Raw genomic sequence first — 19,541 nt, 5'->3', positions numbered from 1 at the left:
GATTATCCGCATTATACCCTTAGGGTTTAAGTGATATCTATAAGCGTTCCTCCCATCCACACCCCCAAGATATTTCCCCCACGAGTCACTCAGTGAAACTGAAAATCTATCATCAGAGATTTACTCCTTTGTAATGAGACCTTGCCATTTATAGAATCCTAACTTAAAACATATTACTTTCACTCCAAAATAATAAAAACAAAAAAAATTCACCAGTCCTGTAAAGAATCAGGTACTCAATTCCTAATACATCTAAGAGAATAACTCTGTAAAACAGAACACTGGTTACCTAAATTAATTAGGGCAGAAAAGCAGTAAGAGTCTGCCATCCCCGAGGCAAATTCTGCCACCCTGATTACTCCACCAAGGACCAACCCTAGTCATCACGCCATGGTGTCAAGTTCATCTGTCCATCAATCACCCACTGATCCTGTCCCATGTGCTGGGCACTAAGTATTGGGTCAGGGTGCTGAAGGGGGTTGTGCTGCCTGAAAATCTTCACAGTGTATCAGCAGGAAGATGGGAAGAGTTTTTAAATGCCCACTTATTCTTCCTTCTCACATTTAATTTGTTTGGCGTTTTCTTGCACATTGCCTCGGGTTTAGAAAAGCTAAGGGGTTCAGGACCTTGTTTGAAAAACCCTGAGCTTTCCACACAGTTCTGCTTGCATGACTGAGTGTTCGCTTGCTTTGGACTGATGAATCCAGTTTGCCTTTAGAGAAGGTAGATAGATGATGGCTGATGCCACATAGTGGCTCTTAATAGCATAAGCAGCCTGTGCTTCATGAAAACCTACTCTGTGGAGCTTGATCAACAGACAGAGGCATCTGAAGCCCTAGATACTTCCGCCTGGGGTAGAGCACAAAGCTGATGTTACTGCACGTGCCTGCTCTATCATAAAGCAAAGAGGAGGGAGGGAGAGGGAGGGAGAAGGAAAGCAGGAGAGGAGAGAAAGAGGATTCTAATGGATGGAGAGCGGGGTGAATATGAGGGAGAACACAATGTAGCTTTTTTTGAATTCAGATCTTAATGAGAGTAACTGAAAGGGAGAATCAGGGAGAAAGCAAGGTGGAGAAAACAATGCCTCAGAACCTAGAATGATGCTATTGTTGAGACAAAGTTTCATTCTATGAATTAAATACATTAAATAAATAAGTAAGCCTTTCTCTTTTTTTTTTACTTTTCAGGGATATTTCTTCCACTAAACTGCAGGCCCTGCCTAGCTATGGGCTAGAGTCCATTCAAACCCTAATTGCCACATCATCCTATTCTCTGAAAAAACTGCCATCGAGAGAAAAATTTACCAATCTCCTGGATGCCACACTGACTTACCCCAGCCACTGCTGTGCTTTTAGAAACTTGCCAACAAAAGAGTAAGTAAAAAAACAAAAGGTAGAGCCTGCCAAGCTGTGGCAGAAACTCGGATCTGAAAAATTGTCAGTTGGTCAGCAGCTCCCTGCCCTTTTATTGCCTGCCATCTAAACCAGCACCACAGTCACCCAGAGTCATGGGGTCACTCTCAGACAGACAAGAAGAAAATGAACTGTCCTGTGCCTCCTGAAAACTGACTCCAAAGAGTCGATTCACCCTGCAGCTGAAAGACCCTTGTCACTTATTCTGAGCTAATTCAATTAGAGCCTTAAATCAGGCTATAATTGCAGTTGCAAAATGACTTACAAAACTGGTATCTCAAAGATCAGCTAGCTCTAATCCTTATCAAAGAGCATCATTTCTAAAGAAGTGGGGGAACTAAGCTCAATAAGGTCAATTTTACCTAATGTCTTAATCTTTAGTTAAAAAAAAAAAAGACACAGAACACTACAGAAGGTTTTCACTGCTTTTTTTAAAAAGCTATTTCTCTCCCAGCAGAAGACTATCTTCTGTTATAGAACAGAATCCTAGCTCCCTAAGGATTAGCTTGGTATGGGAATGGAAAAGGCAGAAGCTCCTGGCTGGTTTGTGGGTTTGTGACCAGTGGTGGGTTGCGGGAGGCAGGGTGGTATTACTGATTCAATTAATTCACTTCAGTCCAGAATGGAATGGCAGGGTATGAAGGATTTTATTCTTTCCTTAAAGCACTCTCTTTCAGATTTTTTTTCCCACTGTAATGCATACAAAGAAGTCCTTTTTTTTACATTGCAACCCGGTAAACACAACACGTGTAACTGAAATAAAACAGAGCACTACTTAACTATTTGACATGTGATACACTGATATTCTCATTTTTCTTTCTTTTCCATAATTTTTTTTAACTTTTTGTTCTATATTGGGGTATAGCTGATTGACAAACAATGCTGCGACGGTTTTGGGTGAACAGTGAAGGGACTCAGCCACACATATCCATGTATCCATTCTCCCCCCAAACCCCTCCCATTAGGGCTGCTACATAACATTGAGCAGAGTTCCATGTGCCATACAGGAGGTCCTTGTTGGTTATGCTGGTTATCCAGCATACACTGATGTTCTCTTGTCTATTTTATTTCATGTTTGGTTGCTTTCAACGCTAGTCTTGATTCACCTTATTGCTGTCATGACCCACTAATGGGTCACAACTCACAGCTGGAAAAACATTGCCCTAAAAGAATATTATACAGCCTAAGAAGATCCTCAAACAATTAATTAAATGAGGCATTAAGAGAGTGTCACTAGGATGCAACTGTTTTTGGAATCAACCTATTTACAATCAATCAACCAGCACATGTTATCATCGTACACCCATTTCATACCTCGCATAGATAGGGAGGTATGGATCTACCTGAAGTTTTGGGGATAACCAAGAAGACAGGCCATTCACTGTGCTCAGAAAGCTGTGTGCCACTAACTGAGCTTCAGAGAACATTAGCTGAGTATTCACCGTGTTTCAGAAAAACACTGTGCAAAAATCTGAAGCTACAAAGATAAGTAAGAGCTCATCCCAACCATCAGAGCCACGAGCAGCTATTTGGGGACAACACAAAAGACAGCCAATACTTAGGTGCAGTACAGCAAATGTTATGATAGAGCTGAGAAGAGAAAACAGTACTTTGGGAGAACAGAGGGAGAATTTCTAAATGGCAACAGGGCTTATGGAAGACTTCCCCAGGAAGTGACTTCTGCTGAGCTCTGAAGAACAGGTAGCAATTAGCTAGACAGGTGTGACAGAAAGCATGCCAGGAAGATGGAATAGCTTTTGTGAAGGCACAACGGCAAGAGGCCATGGAATGAAAGTCATTCAGAAAAACCGGAATAAGACAACTTATGGTTACAGAGAGGAGGATCAGTGAGCAGAGGAGACCAAGGAGAGGTGAGCTAGGAGGGGCTCTGAGTGTAAGGCCAAGTCGCTGAGAGGATGAGGAACCACTGGGGAACTCAGCACAGAATCACTCGGATTTGCTTCCGTAAAGTAGCACTCTGGGCTGTAAGTGAGCAGAGCTGGTGAGAGAACCAGGACCACACGCAGCACAGAAGCTGGTTTGGGATAAAGCTGATTCTGCACTTTTCCACTTTTGTGGGAAAGGAGGCTGCATCCCTTCGGAAGTTACTGACGTGTTGAAGCTTTAGTTCAGGGGTGTTTTATTCCAGCAGATGAAAGAAGAGACTTCTACCACCACTGGGTTAAAACAAAAGCGGGGGGGACATTACACAGCTGCGGGCCAGCACTAAGTGAGAGGGTAATGCAGTCACACAGCAGTTGTCTTGATTAGGATGACAAGTTTCAACTGACTCCCTCTCTATCCCTGAAGTCAGAAACCTTGGATGCTAGTGAGGATGGAGAGCGTGAAGCTGGGCCAGTGGATGTTTGTGCGAACTCTGGGTCAGCCCTCTGCCCTGCAGCTGCGGAGCCTGGATAACCCACGCAGCTGCCTAGGCAGATGGCCCCCAAACTCTCCTTGGTGTCTCTGATTAAAATTCCAAAAGAGAAGGAGTAGACAGAGCTGAAGGCCAAGAACAACCACATTTCCTGTTCGTTGTAGACTGGTTCATGTGGAGTATCTCTAAGTATCAGATGCAGAGTCAGCATCAAACACACACACAATCTCTTTCTCACTCCCGCTTTCTTTCACAAGCGAAATAATAAGCTGAGTAACTTCTGAAAGTCAGTCCAGTAGGTCAAATAGTCCTTACATATTCTCCACCATCCTGCTTTTACACAAAGTCATTCCTACAAGGGATTGTCTTGTTAATATTGCTAACGTGCTAAGTCGCTTCAGTTCTGTCCGACTGTGTCAGCCTGTGGATTGTAGCCCACCTGTAGGCTACAATTGTAGGCTCCTCTGTCCACGGCCTTTTCCAGGCAAGACTACTGAAGTGGGTTATCATGCTGTCCTCTAGGGGATCTTCCCAACCCAGGGATCAAATTGGCAGGAGGGTTCTTTACCACTAGCGCCACTTGAGAAGCCCTGTTAATGTTGAAGAATAATAAATAGAAATATCCATCTTGAATTACCTCATTTCTCTTTCCTCCTCAGGAAAGGCTGGAATTCGCACAGCCTGCTCTTCTCTCTGTTTCTGCATCCAGTTTTCCTTTGTGCCTCTCTGTGGTTTCATCTTAGGAATATAAGTATAGCCTTCTTTTAATTTCTTGATATTTACCCCTTTCCACAGGCTAAATTTCTTAGAGGGAAAGATGGAGGAATAGGGAGCGACCACATTATATCTCTGCACATAAGCCAAAAAGGCTGAAAATTCACATCATTTTAAAGCCAGGTCCAGAATCTTCAAATCTTTACAAAAGAGATTCCCAGTTATAATTCAAAGCCATGAACTCTGAATGATTATTTGTTCATCAAGGCCGATGTGGGGAGGAGAGTGGTGAGTAGAAAACCTTAATATACCACAAAGTTATCTTTTAATGAGCACTGAAAAATCCATGATTCAATGCGACAAATTTAAGTTTTTTCATCTCTAGAGCCCACACAAAACACTTAGCATTCAGAAGCATTTTATCTAAGCTGGAAGCACTCTAATGACAACTCAGAAGCCTTCACTCTCTCCCCTGGAAGTGTTTCAGTTAGGACAATGGTACAGAACACGACGCTGCTGTAATAGGGAAAGAATTTGAATGAACAAAGCAGAAACAGACATGATCAGGTTTAAAGACCAAAAGCTCAACTAGTTTTGTTTGTTTGTTTTTTTACCTCTTTCAGGCAGAATTTTTCATTTTCCATTTTTAAAAACTTTTCCAAACAATGTGAAAGCACAGCAAGGAGACCAAATAATGAAACACTGTAAGTATTTGCATGTAAGGGAACTCGGGAAGCCATGTCTCATTCTGTGGGCACCTTATCATTATCAGTGCCGACGATTTTCTTTTGATAAAAGTCTTGGTTGGGGCCATGTTTGCAAAGCATATTTTAATAGCTTTAAAATGGGGCAAGTGTGTGTGTGTGTGTGTTTTTTTTTAACAAGGCATTCCAGGTGATCAATTATCTCTTCAACTGGTTACAGAAATATTTGTAAAAACATACCTACATATTCATTTTACAGTCATATTAAATTCTCTTCCAAAATTAAAATTTTATTTGCAGGTATTCTGATGTCACTAAGGCCTTGTTTAATGATAGCCCCATTTGTAAGGATTTTTCACTAGTCATGGGGTCAGCATTCCACAAAGATTAACTGATCGTAGGCAGCTTCTAGAAGCAGCCACTTCCCTTCGGAGAGACTTAGGCCACCTTGATCATATGCTCTAGAGCTTAAAATTATTTAGACTTACACTATCGCTGACACATATTGGATGGGAGCTCCATTTCTCTTCTACTGACTGATATTTTTTAAAAGATTTATTTACTTTGGGCTGTGCTGGGTCTTCGCTGCTACTCGGGCTTTCTCTAGTTGTGATGAACGGGGCCTACCCTTCTCGTAGCGGGCAGGCTTCTCACTGTGGTGGCTTCTCCTGTTGCAGGGTGCGGGCGCTCAGATGCACCAGCTTCAGTAGTTATGGCGCATGGGCTCAGCAGTTGCAGCGCCCAGGCTCCGGAGCACAGGCTCAATAGTTGTGGCACATGGGCTTAGTTCCTCTGTGGCATGAGGGATCTTCCCAGAAAGGGATCAAACCTGTGTCCCCTGCATTGGAAGGCAGATTCTTAACCACTGAGCCACCAGGGAAGCCCCTGATTTAAAAAAAAAAACACAAACATTTTTCTACTGCCTTGGCATTTCATATACCTTCAACTGTAAAGGAGCTAGTGAAGTTGTTCGGTCATGTCTGACTCTCTCCTCCATCCATGGAATTTTCCAAGCAAGAGTACCGGAGTGGGTTGCCATTTCCTTCTCCAGGGATTGAACCCAGGTCTCCCGCATTACAGGCAAACCCTTTACCATCTGAGCCACCAGGGAAGCCCACTGATACCAGAATGAGGCTCAGTAAGTCAAGGCACATTAAAATAGAAAAGGCTATAAATTATAACTTAATATGATGGTTCTTTTGGGGGAAATTTAACCCAAAGGCATGACACTTTGGTGCAGCGGTAAAGGTGAGCACCTCAAAAGTGTCCTGATGCCACATTTGCTGTGATTTGCAAGCGTTATCACTTCCCTTCCACTCCCATCCCCGCCCCCCCCCCATGCCCCTCAGGCTACAAAGCCAAACCAGATGCCCTTCTAAGGCACCCTACCAATCTTCATTCTCTCTTCTACATCTTTTTGTCTTTTCTCTCTTTTTCCTATCAATCTGCAAGATATATAGAGCCACAGGGTGGTATGATGGAAGGACTCTGGGCTCTGGAGCACCTCAGACTTGGATATGAATTCTTGGCACTAATGTTCCTGTAACATTAGGTTTCCCTTGACAATACTTATCTTTTCTGAGACGTTTTTCCTCAACTGTAAGGGACAATAGAAACATCATTTGGCTCTCAGAAGCATGAGAGTAAAGGGAGTTTTTAAAGACTGTGACAGCTAGGGTACCTTGTATTATAGTCTCTATTCTTCTTTACTTTTCCCTTGCATTTAGGTCTGACACCATCTATCCTCCAGCATTCCCTTTCCTCACCCTTCCCACTCTTCTCTCTTAATACTCTCTCCATTGTCACCTTCCACCTAACACTTTTGCAATCATATGGTTTTTTTTCATCAGTAGGAAACCACTTTGGGGCATAGTCTGTGGTACCATCAAGGGGTGTTTTGGGGGGAGGGGAGACTTTAGCTCAGTGTCAATAACCATCAGCCCCTACCACTCCACGCCTTCCAAAGTAAGCATCCAATCTTGAGTCTGCTATGCTAACACTGCAAGTCCTCTAGTCTTCAGCATTGGAGAAGGCAGTGGCACTCCACTCCAGTACTTTTGCCTGGAAAATCCCATGGACCAAAGAGCCTGGTAGGCTGCAGTCCACGGGGTAGCGAAATCGGACATGACTGAGTGGCTTCACTTTCACTTTTCCTTTCATGCATTGGAGAAAGAAATGGCAACTCACTCCAGTGTTCTTGCCTGGAGAATCCCAAGGCCGGGGGAGCCTGGTGGGCTGCTGTCTATGGGGTCGCACAGAGTTGGACACGACTGAAGCGACCTAGCAGCAGCAGCAGCAGTCTTCAGCTTCCCCCAAAACTACCTAAAATTAACACATAATCTAAGTAAAAAGACTGTGCTTCCTGTGAAAACATTTCTTGTGATAAATCCCCTTCCTTCCCTTTCCACCAGATTGCTATTCCTGAGTCCCTGGAGTTCAGAAATTCTAGAGGCAGCCACTGAGTCTTATCTGCTCTCCCTAAGATATTATGGTGTCCTTACTGCTATGGTTGGCCCCACTGTCCTCCTAAAACCCCTGTCTTTTTTCCATCTATTGATTGTTGCTGGAGCAGTGGTGCTACTGTTTCTCCTTCCTCTGACTCAATATTGTTAAGCCCACCCAAGTCCATTCACACTCTCTGCACAGCTTCAGTACTAAAGACAGCTCCATGCAGGGTTTTGTCAATAAGCATGTTGATGCCCTCAGGAGTCATCCCAGGGCACAAATGTAAGTAGCAGCAGATAGCTATTCAGTCCGAAGACAAATCACCAGGGAGAAAAACCTAGACATATGCCCAGTAGGGCAAAAAAAGAAAGAGCGAGGGACCAGGGGAGTGGAAAAGGAAACCCGTTTGATCTCTTAGTGATGTAAGTTTATTTAGAAACCATGGCAAAATTGTTAATATCTTTAAATCAGTGGTTCTAGTCGCAGCTGGAGTTATTTTGATAAGGGGAATGTACTAAAGGAAACTAAGGCAACAATAGTTGGAAAGTTCTCATGTGATGTAATAAAGGTTATTATTTCGTAGGAATCATCCAGAGAACTTCTTACAATGCAGATTCCCGGGCTCTGTCCCCAGAGAGTTTGATTCCGGGTCTGAAGTGAAGCCAAGGAATCTGAGTTGTAATGAACACTCTAGTGATTCCGATGGAAGTGGTCCAAGGTCCACACCCTGAAAAACCCTGAGAGATGGTGAAGTAGAAGAAAGTCCCCTGGACTATGCATATGAAGACCTCCTGTTGCCATTAGTGGCCAGTGCTGAGGGACCTGGAGCAAGGCACTTACCTCCTTTAATCTTGGTCTCCTTACCAATAAACAGAAGGGTTTTTCCCAGGTCCTTCATCGTTCTGATAACCACCATTATCTCTTTAAAGATTTAAAACTTAGGCAATTATACTGATGTGCATGGGATGAGTACAAACAAATATGCTAGATATATTTAATAATAAAACAAGTGAGTTTCCTATGCAGTCTCCTGTGAGTGGCAGTAGTAATTTTCCAGTTTCAGGTTGGTTTCTATGACATTCTAGCACATTTTTTGGTGTCCCAGGTCATAGATTTCTTTTTCCCTTTTTTTGGAAATCTATGTTCTTTCCCTTAGGTAATTGTGTTGCTCAAATATATCATTTTATCCAGTAACAGTATTAGGTACACACTCCCTTCTACAGAAAATGAGAAGTTAAGTTTTGAGAGTAGAGAAAAATGCTCTTTTAATGTATGAGAAACTCTGGGGTGAAATATATATTTGTAATGGCCCCGACAGAAAAATTATGTCCATTTCTCCACCTTTCAAGATTATATTAGCTGACTGTGGGCAAAGAGAAAATTTGTTAAGACTACATCCATCATGGGGCTTCCCAGGTGGTAAAGAATCCGCCTGCCAAGGCAGGAGATGTGGGTTCAGTCTTTGGGTTGGGAAGATCCCCTGGAGAAGGAAATGGAAACCCACTCTAGTATTCTTGCCTGGAAGATTCCATGGACAGAGGAGCCTGGTGGGCTATACAGTCCATGGGGTCACAGAATCAGGCACGACTGAGCACAGCACACACATGCATCACACTGCATCATTTACTGTTCCTATAGCCTCACAATTCCTTCCCAAGCCAGCATCACCCTGGTTTATTCATTCCACGACATTTACTGAATGAATACTCTGGGACAAAACTGTGTGAAGCACTGAGACGTAAACAAGACGTAGTCCCCTGCCTTCATGGTTATTAAAGAATAGTTTCATATACTACTAAATAAGACACGTATCATCACATAATGGCCATGTTAGTTTGAGATTTACAATAGTAAATGCAGCTTAGAGGAGGGGTGATAAACTCTTTAGAGGTGTAGCATCAAGAGAGGCTTCATAGAGATGACTATCTTTAAAGATGAGGAAGAATTCTCCAGAGAAATGAGGGAGAAGGGGGAAGAAAAAACACATTCAAAGACGAAGGAAAAAAAACACTAAAACCTGTTCTGAGAGGCACAAGTCTTTTCATGTGATGAAAGGGTTGCACAAAGGATTTGCAAGAGATAATTATAAGGATCTCTAACAGTCACCGTGTACTTACTAGGTATCAGGTATTATCCCAAAAATTGTACGTGTTTTAATGCATTTAATCCTTTAGCACAATCCAGTGAGGGGGGTGTGATTGCTATCCTTATTCAGCAAACGAAGAACTGAAGAACAGAGATGTTAAATAACTCTCCCAGCTGGCAAAAGCTGGAACCCGTTTACACAGCTGGTAAAAGCTGTGTAAAAGCTGGAACCCAGGCAGTCTTGCTCCAGAGGTACAGAAGTACTGCTTCTTAAGGGCTTCCCAGGTGAGCTACACGTACAGAACAGGTCTGCCAATGCAGAAGGCAGAAGAGATGCAGGTTTGATCCCTGGTTTAAGAAAATCCCCTGGAATAGGAAATGGCAGCCCACTCTAGTATTCTTGCCTGGAAAATTCCACGGACAGAGGAGCTTGGTGGGCTACAGTCTATGGGGTCGCGAAGAGTCAGACACGACTGGGTATGCATGCACGCACGCACACACAGCTTCTTAGAGATGAGGTTAGGAAAGGAGACAGAATGCAGATCAAGGAGAGACTTAGAGGTCTTCACAAGGAGTCTGGAGTTTACGCCATAGCCAATGAGAAACTAAGAAATGTTTGAATTAATGTATTGTAAGACAGGCCATTCCAGTAGGAATATACAGATGGACTAGGAGAGGGCTAAAATTGGGGGAAAGATGCCAAGAAGAAAACTAATGTACTGTCCCATTAGAAAGAATGAAAATCTGAACTAAAGCAGTAGCAGTGGGGTTGGGAGAAAGGGAGTGCCGGAGTGGGACCATTCCTTCACTAGGGACACAGTCCCTCTTCAGTCAGTCCACTCTCTGAATCCGACTCATATCCTAAGAATTGTCTATTTTCAACCATTTCTTTCTATCGTTCGTGACTCTGTTCTTCCTCTGCTCCTAAATTTCTTCTGAGTAACCTAACCTTGGTTCCATTTCTCAACTGGGCTACTTGATTAGCCAAGGACTTCAGCATGTCCTCCCAAAGCTGATAATCTTCAACAGTGTGAGCCTTCCAATCCCATTTGTGTTCTACTGCAGACAAACAGCTTGATAGCAGTTTGGTTAGCAACTAAAGGAGATAAATAGCTAAGAAAATGCCAAGAAAGTTTTTTTAGATTGAGCAAGCATAGATTATGTCTCTAAATTTGTTTTCCAAAGAAAAGAATGCTCTGTAAACAGCTTCATTAAACCCTTACATCACTGTGTAAAATCTGCATTAAAAAAAAAAATCTAAATGGCTTTTCATTCCCTTCTTAAGGAACTCCTACGCCAATTCAGAGTTCTCAGATAACAAATACATATAAGATTGAGGCTGTTTTGACTTTGTTTCCTTTAGTCTGCTCTCCTTAAAAAAAGAAAACAAAAAACCACTAGGGACGATTTCTTAATTTTTTTCAATACCCAGAATCGCAGGAAATCTCGTAAGTTTACACTGAGTCACAATATTCTTCTTACAGTTATTCCGCCATCTTTGCTGAGAGTGAACTGAGTGGCTGGGATTATGACTATGGTTTCTGCTTACCCAAGACACTCCAATGTGCTCCTGAACCAGATGCTTTCAATCCCTGTGAAGACATTATGGGCTATGACTTCCTTAGAGTCCTGATTTGGCTGATTAATATCCTAGCCATCACGGGAAATGTGACTGTCCTCTTTGTTCTCCTGACCAGTCGTTATAAACTGACAGTGCCCCGCTTTCTCATGTGCAATCTCTCCTTTGCAGACTTTTGCATGGGGCTCTACCTGCTACTCATTGCCTCAGTTGATGCCCAAACCAAAGGCCAGTATTATAACCATGCCATAGACTGGCAGACAGGGAGTGGATGCAGTGCGGCTGGCTTTTTCACTGTTTTTGCAAGTGAACTCTCTGTCTACACCCTCACAGCCATCACACTGGAAAGATGGCACACCATCACCTATGCTATTCAACCGGACCAAAAGCTGCGGCTGAAACACGCCATCCCAGTCATGCTCGGAGGATGGCTCTTTTCTACTCTCATCGCCATGCTGCCTCTTGTGGGTGTCAGCAGTTACATGAAGGTCAGCATTTGCCTCCCCATGGATGTGGAAACCACTCTCTCACAGGTCTACATCTTAACCATCCTGATTCTCAACGTGATGGCCTTCATCATCATTTGTGCTTGCTACATAAAAATTTATTTTGCAGTTCAAAATCCAGAGCTGATGGCTACCAACAAAGATACAAAGATTGCTAAGAAAATGGCGGTCCTCATCTTCACCGATTTCACCTGCATGGCACCAATCTCTTTCTTTGCCATCTCAGCTGCCTTCAAAGTGCCCCTTATTACAGTAACCAACTCAAAGGTTCTACTGGTTCTCTTTTATCCTGTCAATTCATGCGCCAATCCGTTTCTGTATGCAATTTTCACGAAGGCATTCCGAAGGGATTTCTTTCTGTTGCTGAGCAAATTTGGCTGCTGTAAATATCGAGCTGAACTTTATAGGAGGAAGGATTTTTCAGCTTATATCTCCAACTACAAAAATGGCTTCACTGGATCAAATAAGCCCTCCCGGTCCACCTTCAAGTTGACTACATTACAATGTCAATATTCAGCTGTCCTGGACAAGACTTGCTACAAGGAGTGTTAACTGTGGTATCAGTAAGCACATTACTGAATTATACTTAAATATGTAAAAAAATTATCTCTACCAGTAATATCAACAAAGAGTTGGTTTCAGGAAATTATGTGTTAGGCACATCAGGCAAAAAAAGGCTCTACCTAGCTCAAAATGTGGTCCATGACCACGGGCGGTCTAAAAACTATTTGTCACTGGCACATGATAATACAGAGTGTTTAGAAACTCTTACAGCAATTTTGACAGATTAATTTTATGTCTGCTGTATCTACTATTTCAAAAATGAGATGGTGTTTTGCATGACTGTAATTTTTTTCATTTCATCCTTGCAGTAATTTTTATTGCATTTCTATAAAAATATTAGTCCATAAGAGACTTGAAATTTGAAATAACTAGTCCTTTTCCTCAGACAGTTTGAGAAATATAGACTCTGGAGATGCACTGTCCAATCTGGTACCCACCAGACACATGCAGCTAAATTAAGCTAAATTAAAAATGTGTCTTCTCAATTGCACTAGGCACATTTCAAGTGCTCAATACCCATACATGACCCATGCTTACTATATTGAACAACACATATACAGAACAGTTTCATCATCACAGAAAGTTCTATTGGACAGTACTGTCCTAGACATTTATTTATCCCATATCTAGATTCTAGATTTAATAATTGCTAAAATTTTAAATTATACTATTTAAAATTAATGTAAAGTAAGCATCTAAAGGCATATTTCATCCTGTTGGTCTGGCGTTTAGTCTCTAAAGAGCAATGAAGCATTAAATAGTAGACTGTAAACTCCTTGTGGGTAGGAACCCCACGGACTGCAGCCCTACAGGCTCTTCTGTCCATGAAATTCTCCAGGCAAGAATACTGGCGTGGGTTACCATGTCCTCCTCCAGAGGCTCTTGTGTCTCCTGCATCAACAGGAGGGTTCTTTACCACTACCACCATCTGGGAAGCCCAGGATAATAATGGTTATGATTTTTTTCCTAAGAGATGAGTTTTTGTCTGCTCCAGAGTTTCATATAAATAGAATCATACATTAATATTCTTCTGTATAAAGCTCTTTGACTCAACACAGTGTTTTTGCTATTCATCGCTGCTGCTGCTGCTTGAATCAATAGTCCATTCCTTTTCATTGCTGAATAGTATCCACTTGTACGAATATCACTGTTTTCTATTTTCTTATCAATGGCTATCTGGTTTATTTTCAGTTTTTCGCTCTTCTTTGGCATTTCTTAAATAAATGTAAAGTCACAACTAGACTCTCCACACATTTAGTCTCCTTTCAATCATTATGCCATTTTGCAAAGTATTTCAAAGTAGATTATAAAAAAGTATCAACTTTATAAAATCTCTTTTCTATAATGTTTTTCATATTTCTGAAATTTCATATTTCTACTCCACAACTAGTTGCTTGTCTTTATTCAGATGCCGTTCTCTCTCTTGTAAGCGAGTGTTCTAGAATTTGTCTCAATGATGAGAGAATGCTAACTAGTCATGTTGCTATATACACACACACACACAATAAACTTTTTGATTGATAATAAATCACAGAACCAAAACAACTAAGCAAGCACAACAGCAGAAAAGAAAAAATAAAATATATCCTTATAAACTTTAAATTATGAATTATACCTTTATTGTTTTAGCCTTACTTGTACCTGTACTCTGAAAACAACTTTTACAGCCTTTCCCACAAATACTGACCTTTACTTTCTACATTATAATTTAAGTCTTAACACAGAGTCATAGTGTACCGTCTTCCTCGTCCTCACATCCTTTCGTCCATCAGTTATTCCCTTCAAACTGCCTTCCACATCAGTTATTTTGCATTCCTATCACCATTCCCACATCTCAGGCCGTTTCCTCTTACCTCGAGAGTATTTCTACTCCTCCCTCATTTTTATTCATATCTAACCTTTCCTATGGCCATACGCACAGCCCACCACCACTGATTCGGTTTACTTCAGTTCAGTCGCTCAGTTGTGCCCAACTCCTTGCGACCCCATGGACTGCAGCATCTCATGGACAGGCTTCCCTGTCCATCACCAGCTCCTGAAGTTTACTCAAACTCATGTTCATTGAGTCGGTGATGCCATCCAACCATCTCATCCTCTATTGTCCCCTTTTCCTCCTGCCTTCAATCTTTCCCAGCATCAGGGTCTTTTCCACTGAGTCAGTTCTTCTCATCAGGTGGCCAAAGTATTGGAGTTTCAGTGTCAGCATCAGTCCTTCCAATGAATATTCAAGACTGATTTCCTTTAGGAAGGACTCCTTGGATCTCCTTGCTGTCCAAGGGACTCTCAAGAGTCTTCTCCACAGTTCAAAAGCATCAATTCTTCGGTCCTCAGCTTTCTTTATAGTCCAACTCTCACATCCACACATGACTACTGGAAAAACCAAAGCTTTGACTAGATGGACCTTTCTTGGCAAAGTAATGTCTCTGCCTTTTAACATGCTATCTAGGTTGGTCATAACTTTTATTCCAAAGAAAAGTTCTTCCACCACTGATTAACCTTCCTAAAGTCCTATCTCATCTTATTATATACCTACCAAAAGTTCAAAATTCCCTCCCCAATCCACTACAGTCAAGACACTGTCTTTACTTCAAACAGAGCAGGGAATAAATAATAAATATGTAATCCACAATGGTTTCTCTCTTTAAGCTTCTTTAGCACCTATCATCTGTATCTCTTGTTTTTTGTTCTGCACTGATGGTATTATCATCTTACATGTATATCTCTTATTTCACACACACTATAAATTCCTTTAGTAATTTCTCACCTACTTCTTTATTTCTCCCACTATATCTATCCTAGTCTTACATGTAAGGCAATTAATATTTTTAGCTGGTTCACTTGCATAACTGAAATATAAAACAATCCTTAAAAAAAAAAATCCTTGTTAAGGAGCATTTTCCTTATGAGATGGTCTCATAGAAAGTGTATGTTCCTAATCTACATAATCTTTCATACATAAAACATCAAATGCTCAAGAAATTTATATTTCTATCTTGCATTGTTTTTATTACCATGTTTGATGTACGCTGCAGAATGACTAAAAAGATGTAATCAATTTGGAGTAATTCATCTAAACTTACAAAATATTTTTAAAAGGCATTTTGTCCAAAAGTCAAAACATTTGTGATAAAGGGCCTGGTTTTAGTTTTTCAAAAATGTACTAAGTTCACATGCAAATTAAGAATCTTTATGCCACAAAGATTTCAATAAACATGTTCACAACTGGAAAATGTTGTTTCATAATGTACATTTTTATTAATATCAAGTTACTTCCTAAGAGTTACTACCATGAGCTGTTTATAATTTAGCTTTCTAGTTACAAATTATAAAATTTCCAACTAGCTCAGAGTATATTTACAAACAGCACTGTATTAACCTGCTAACAAAAGTCAAAATAAATTCCCCCCTAAATTCCCCTTCTCACCACCCATTTAACCACTGCTATTCATTCTAAAGTTACTAGTTTTGCTACACAACTTAAATGACTTCAACTGAGTTCCTCAGCCAGAACTGGCATCTCATTGCCCTATGAAGTCTGAGCTATACAGATGATTTTTTTACACATATTATAGCACATTGAATGAAACAGGTAAAGAAGGTAATCCAGGCAAGGTCAGCTGGTCAGTCCCTAAGAGACTAACTATGCAAACTCAAGATCTTCGCAGTCGGCAGGGAAAGGTGGAAAGTATGTAAAAAAAAAAAAAAAAAAAAGCCCTATGAGATGCATACATGAGAAAAAGTCTGGGTTAGGAATTGCTATACATGATACGTGGATTTCACATAACACAATAAACTGTAACCTCTTTACTAGGGACATATTCACCATCTATAAAAGGGTGTAGGATGGTATTTACAAGAACATGTAACCCACTTTATGACATTTTGTTAAAATATGCAACAAGAAATATTAAGCTTGGACATGATAAAGAGGTTCCTAAATGTAATACCATATTAAAGCCAAGTCCCAGATACACTCACAACTTATAGGACTTAGAGAATAATCTTCTCTTTCAAAATAGATTAATATGTTTCATTTTAACAAATGGGTTAAAAAAATTTTTTTAATATGACTCATCAGTAGGTAGTGAAACCAACTTATAGGGCCGATACCATCAAAAATTTTTTTCTAATGAACAGAATAGAATCCAATATAGGAGGCCATCATGTTAAAAGCAAATATGATTTTCTGATACTTTTATTTGTGCTATATGTATCTATGTACATGCAAACACACACTAGTTGCTAAAGTTTACTTCTTAGTGGGCTCTTAGTCACTCAAAGCCGTGTCCAACTCTTTGCAACCCCATGGACCGTAGCCCACCAGGCTCCTCTGTCCATGGGGATTCTCCAGGCAGGAATACTGGAGTGGGTTGCCATGCACTCGTCCAGGGGATCTTCCCAACCCAGAGATCAAACCCAGTCTCCTGCATTGCAGGCGGATTCTTTACCATCTGAGCCACCAGGGGAGCCCATTTCTTAGTGTGGCACTGGCCAAAATGACTTTTAAACCATTAATTTACACGACTTTTCAAGACTCAGGATTCTTTTCTAGTACTATTTGAGACTGATAAAAGGGCACCTAGATCCACAATAATTTGGGGACTCTTAGTTCTCCGTGCATTCACCACCCAAACTATCATCATTTACACTATTGTGCAAAGGTAATCATTATGGAGCTTGTTTCGTTTTGTGCTAAGTCTATTTTAAATGGATGTTTTTACATTTTTAAAGAATCAGAGGCATGAGGGCATGGAAAGACACAAATGAGACAATGACCTTTTTCTCTGATAAAATGAACCCCATAAATAAAGAGGACAACATAGTAGTATTTGTAATATAATTTTTTTTTTTTAATCACTGAAGCAAAGTAAGAATTTAAAATTCACCACGGAAAAGAGGAAAGGAATTTTAGAAACAACTATTATCATCTCTCCCAAACACTTAAAGCAACACATTAAAGCCCAATTTCCAGGTGAACACACCTTGTCGATAAATTCAGCACTTAATACAGGGTGACTGAGAGCACCTGAAGTCTAGAAAGTGTCCTCCTCAACACTGGGTGTGGGTGGGGGAGTACATTTCAGAAATGACACAGAGGATAAGTGCCCTCTTTCTGCCTTCCATGTAGAGAAGAGGAACATTTCCTGGTGGGTAACATCCATGAAGGGAAAAGATGAACATTTCTTGGTAGGAAACATCCGTGAAGAATCCATAGCTCCTGGAAGTTCTCAGGAGCCAGAGCAGGATGTGAAACAGCAGAGGTGGTGGTGAAAAGGACAGTGAGCCTGAGCACGAAGAAGGCACCAGCCAGCCCACCCAACCAGTACTAACTGAATCCTCATGCAGCTGCCAACTTGAGGCCAAAGACAGTGTCTCACTCATGTCATCCACGGTCCAGATGAGATTTACCCAAATATCTCAAAAGACCTAACAGTAGCTGAGTCACTTGGGTAGAAAAGAACAAGCACTGAAATAATTTAAACTCAGGAGGGATGCCCTGAAAAAGAGATGGGGAATTCACCCTGTGACCAGCCAGATGCAGGAATCTAATCCTCAAGGAGCTTTTTGCCCATTCCATCTCAGAACTTCTTTTTTGTTAAAGAATTACTGTCCTGGAGAATACTAGTAAGTGAGAGTCGCTCAGTCGTGTCCAACTCTTTGTGACCTCATGGACTATAGAGTCCATGGAATTCTCCAGGCCACAATACTGGAGTGGGTAGCCTTTCCCTTCTCCAGGGGATCTTCCCAACCCAGGGATCGAACCCAGATTTCCCTCATTGCAGGCAGATTCTTTACCAGCTGAGCCACAAGGGAAGCCTGAGTGGAGAACACTATTCAGGGCCAAAAGCAGGGATCCTAGACTTAGAGACCATGTTTCTCTGGTGGCTCAGACAGTAAAGAATCTGCCTGCAATGCAGGAGGCTTGGGTTCAATCCCTGAGTCAGGAGGATCACCTGGAGAAGAATGGCTACCCACTCCAGTATTCTTGCCTGGAGAATCACATGGACAGAGGAGCCTGGCAGTCTCCTATGTCCAAACCTATGGCAGTCCATAGGTTTGCAAAGAGTTAGACACAACTAAGTGACACACACACACACACACATACACACACACTCCATCCACTAAAAGAAGCAGTATGATGGGGGAAAGTTTCCTTTAAGGAATTTGAATCTGTTACTAAGGAAGAGAATATTACAGAATAGTTCACTGAAATATTTTGCTCTGTTTTCATTGGTGTTAAGAAAATGAGAGCTATTTTGTTTCTGCTATCTGATTTTAAGAATTATCTAGGTCTTCTGTTTTCAAATGAGATTGTCTCACCAAAATAGAAGGTTCCTAAAGAGAACATCTCTTCTTGACTTTTGATTTAGAAAGCCTAAACTCAATGAGGGAATTCCCTATTAGGAGAAATGAAGAGAGACAATATGTTTGATGTTACAAGACTTTGCAAAGGAGTCTTCCACTGTAAGAAAAATAGAAAAAAATTAGAGATGAGGGAAGAAGACAGAAATATGAAGTTCTAAGAATTAAAATGGGAACCTAACCCACTCCCTAGAATTCCCCAGGGAAATATCAGGTACAAATAAGAATGGTCTGGCCACAAGATAAACCAGAGGCTAATACTTGGCTCTAGGGATCCTAGCATCAACAAAGATTTTCATGTTTTAGTGTAGGCTCAACTGAGGCATCTGACTCCAAGGACCCATCTGGGCTTGCACAATCAGTGTACTGTTAGTGATAAACATAGACTAGTTTTATCTAGAGACGCCTTCCTGAATATCTAGGTACTCACAAGACTCTCCAGGATATTTTGTAATGTGGTTTGCTGAGCAGTGGGAGGAACACCAGCCCCAGTCTCATAACTGATACTGACTTTGCCATGATGGGGAATTGGAGTCTGACTTAAATTTTACTTCAGAATTTAAGAAATATGAAATTTCTTCATGCTACATCACACCTAATACATCTGTGCTTTGTAATGGTACAGATAATTAAAAAATAAAAACCTGTTAAACAGTTTGAAATATAAAATGAAAGAAGTGTAACATTGTATATTTGTATCTGCATCTGAATTATAATTTTATTAAATTCCATACAGTGAACAATATGTGATATAGTCCCTCTGATGTTTATGATGTACTGAGCTCATAAGTT

The 19,541-nt window shown here is 41.0% G+C and overlaps 1 protein-coding gene across 1 annotated transcript in view; it reads left to right on the top strand.

Annotated features, from left to right (window-relative positions):
- LHCGR (luteinizing hormone/choriogonadotropin receptor) overlaps positions 1–12,374 on the top strand; it is a 59,251-nt gene extending 46,877 nt beyond the window's left edge. Inside the window, exons 10-12 of the mRNA XM_052649278.1 lie at positions 1,188–1,373; positions 5,127–5,207; positions 11,222–12,374. Of these exons, the coding sequence (XP_052505238.1) occupies positions 1,188–1,373; positions 5,127–5,207; positions 11,222–12,374 (1,420 nt within the window). The remainder of the gene's footprint in view (positions 1–1,187; positions 1,374–5,126; positions 5,208–11,221) is intronic.
- The last annotated feature ends 7,167 nt before the right edge of the window (positions 12,375–19,541 follow it).

Source organism: Budorcas taxicolor, chromosome 11 (genome assembly GCF_023091745.1).
Source record: "Budorcas taxicolor isolate Tak-1 chromosome 11, Takin1.1, whole genome shotgun sequence".
In the NCBI taxonomy this organism is placed as follows: domain Eukaryota; kingdom Metazoa; phylum Chordata; class Mammalia; order Artiodactyla; family Bovidae; genus Budorcas; species Budorcas taxicolor.
The sequence above is the reverse complement of the archived record's forward strand: the minus strand, read 5'-3'. Positions and strand labels throughout refer to the sequence as shown.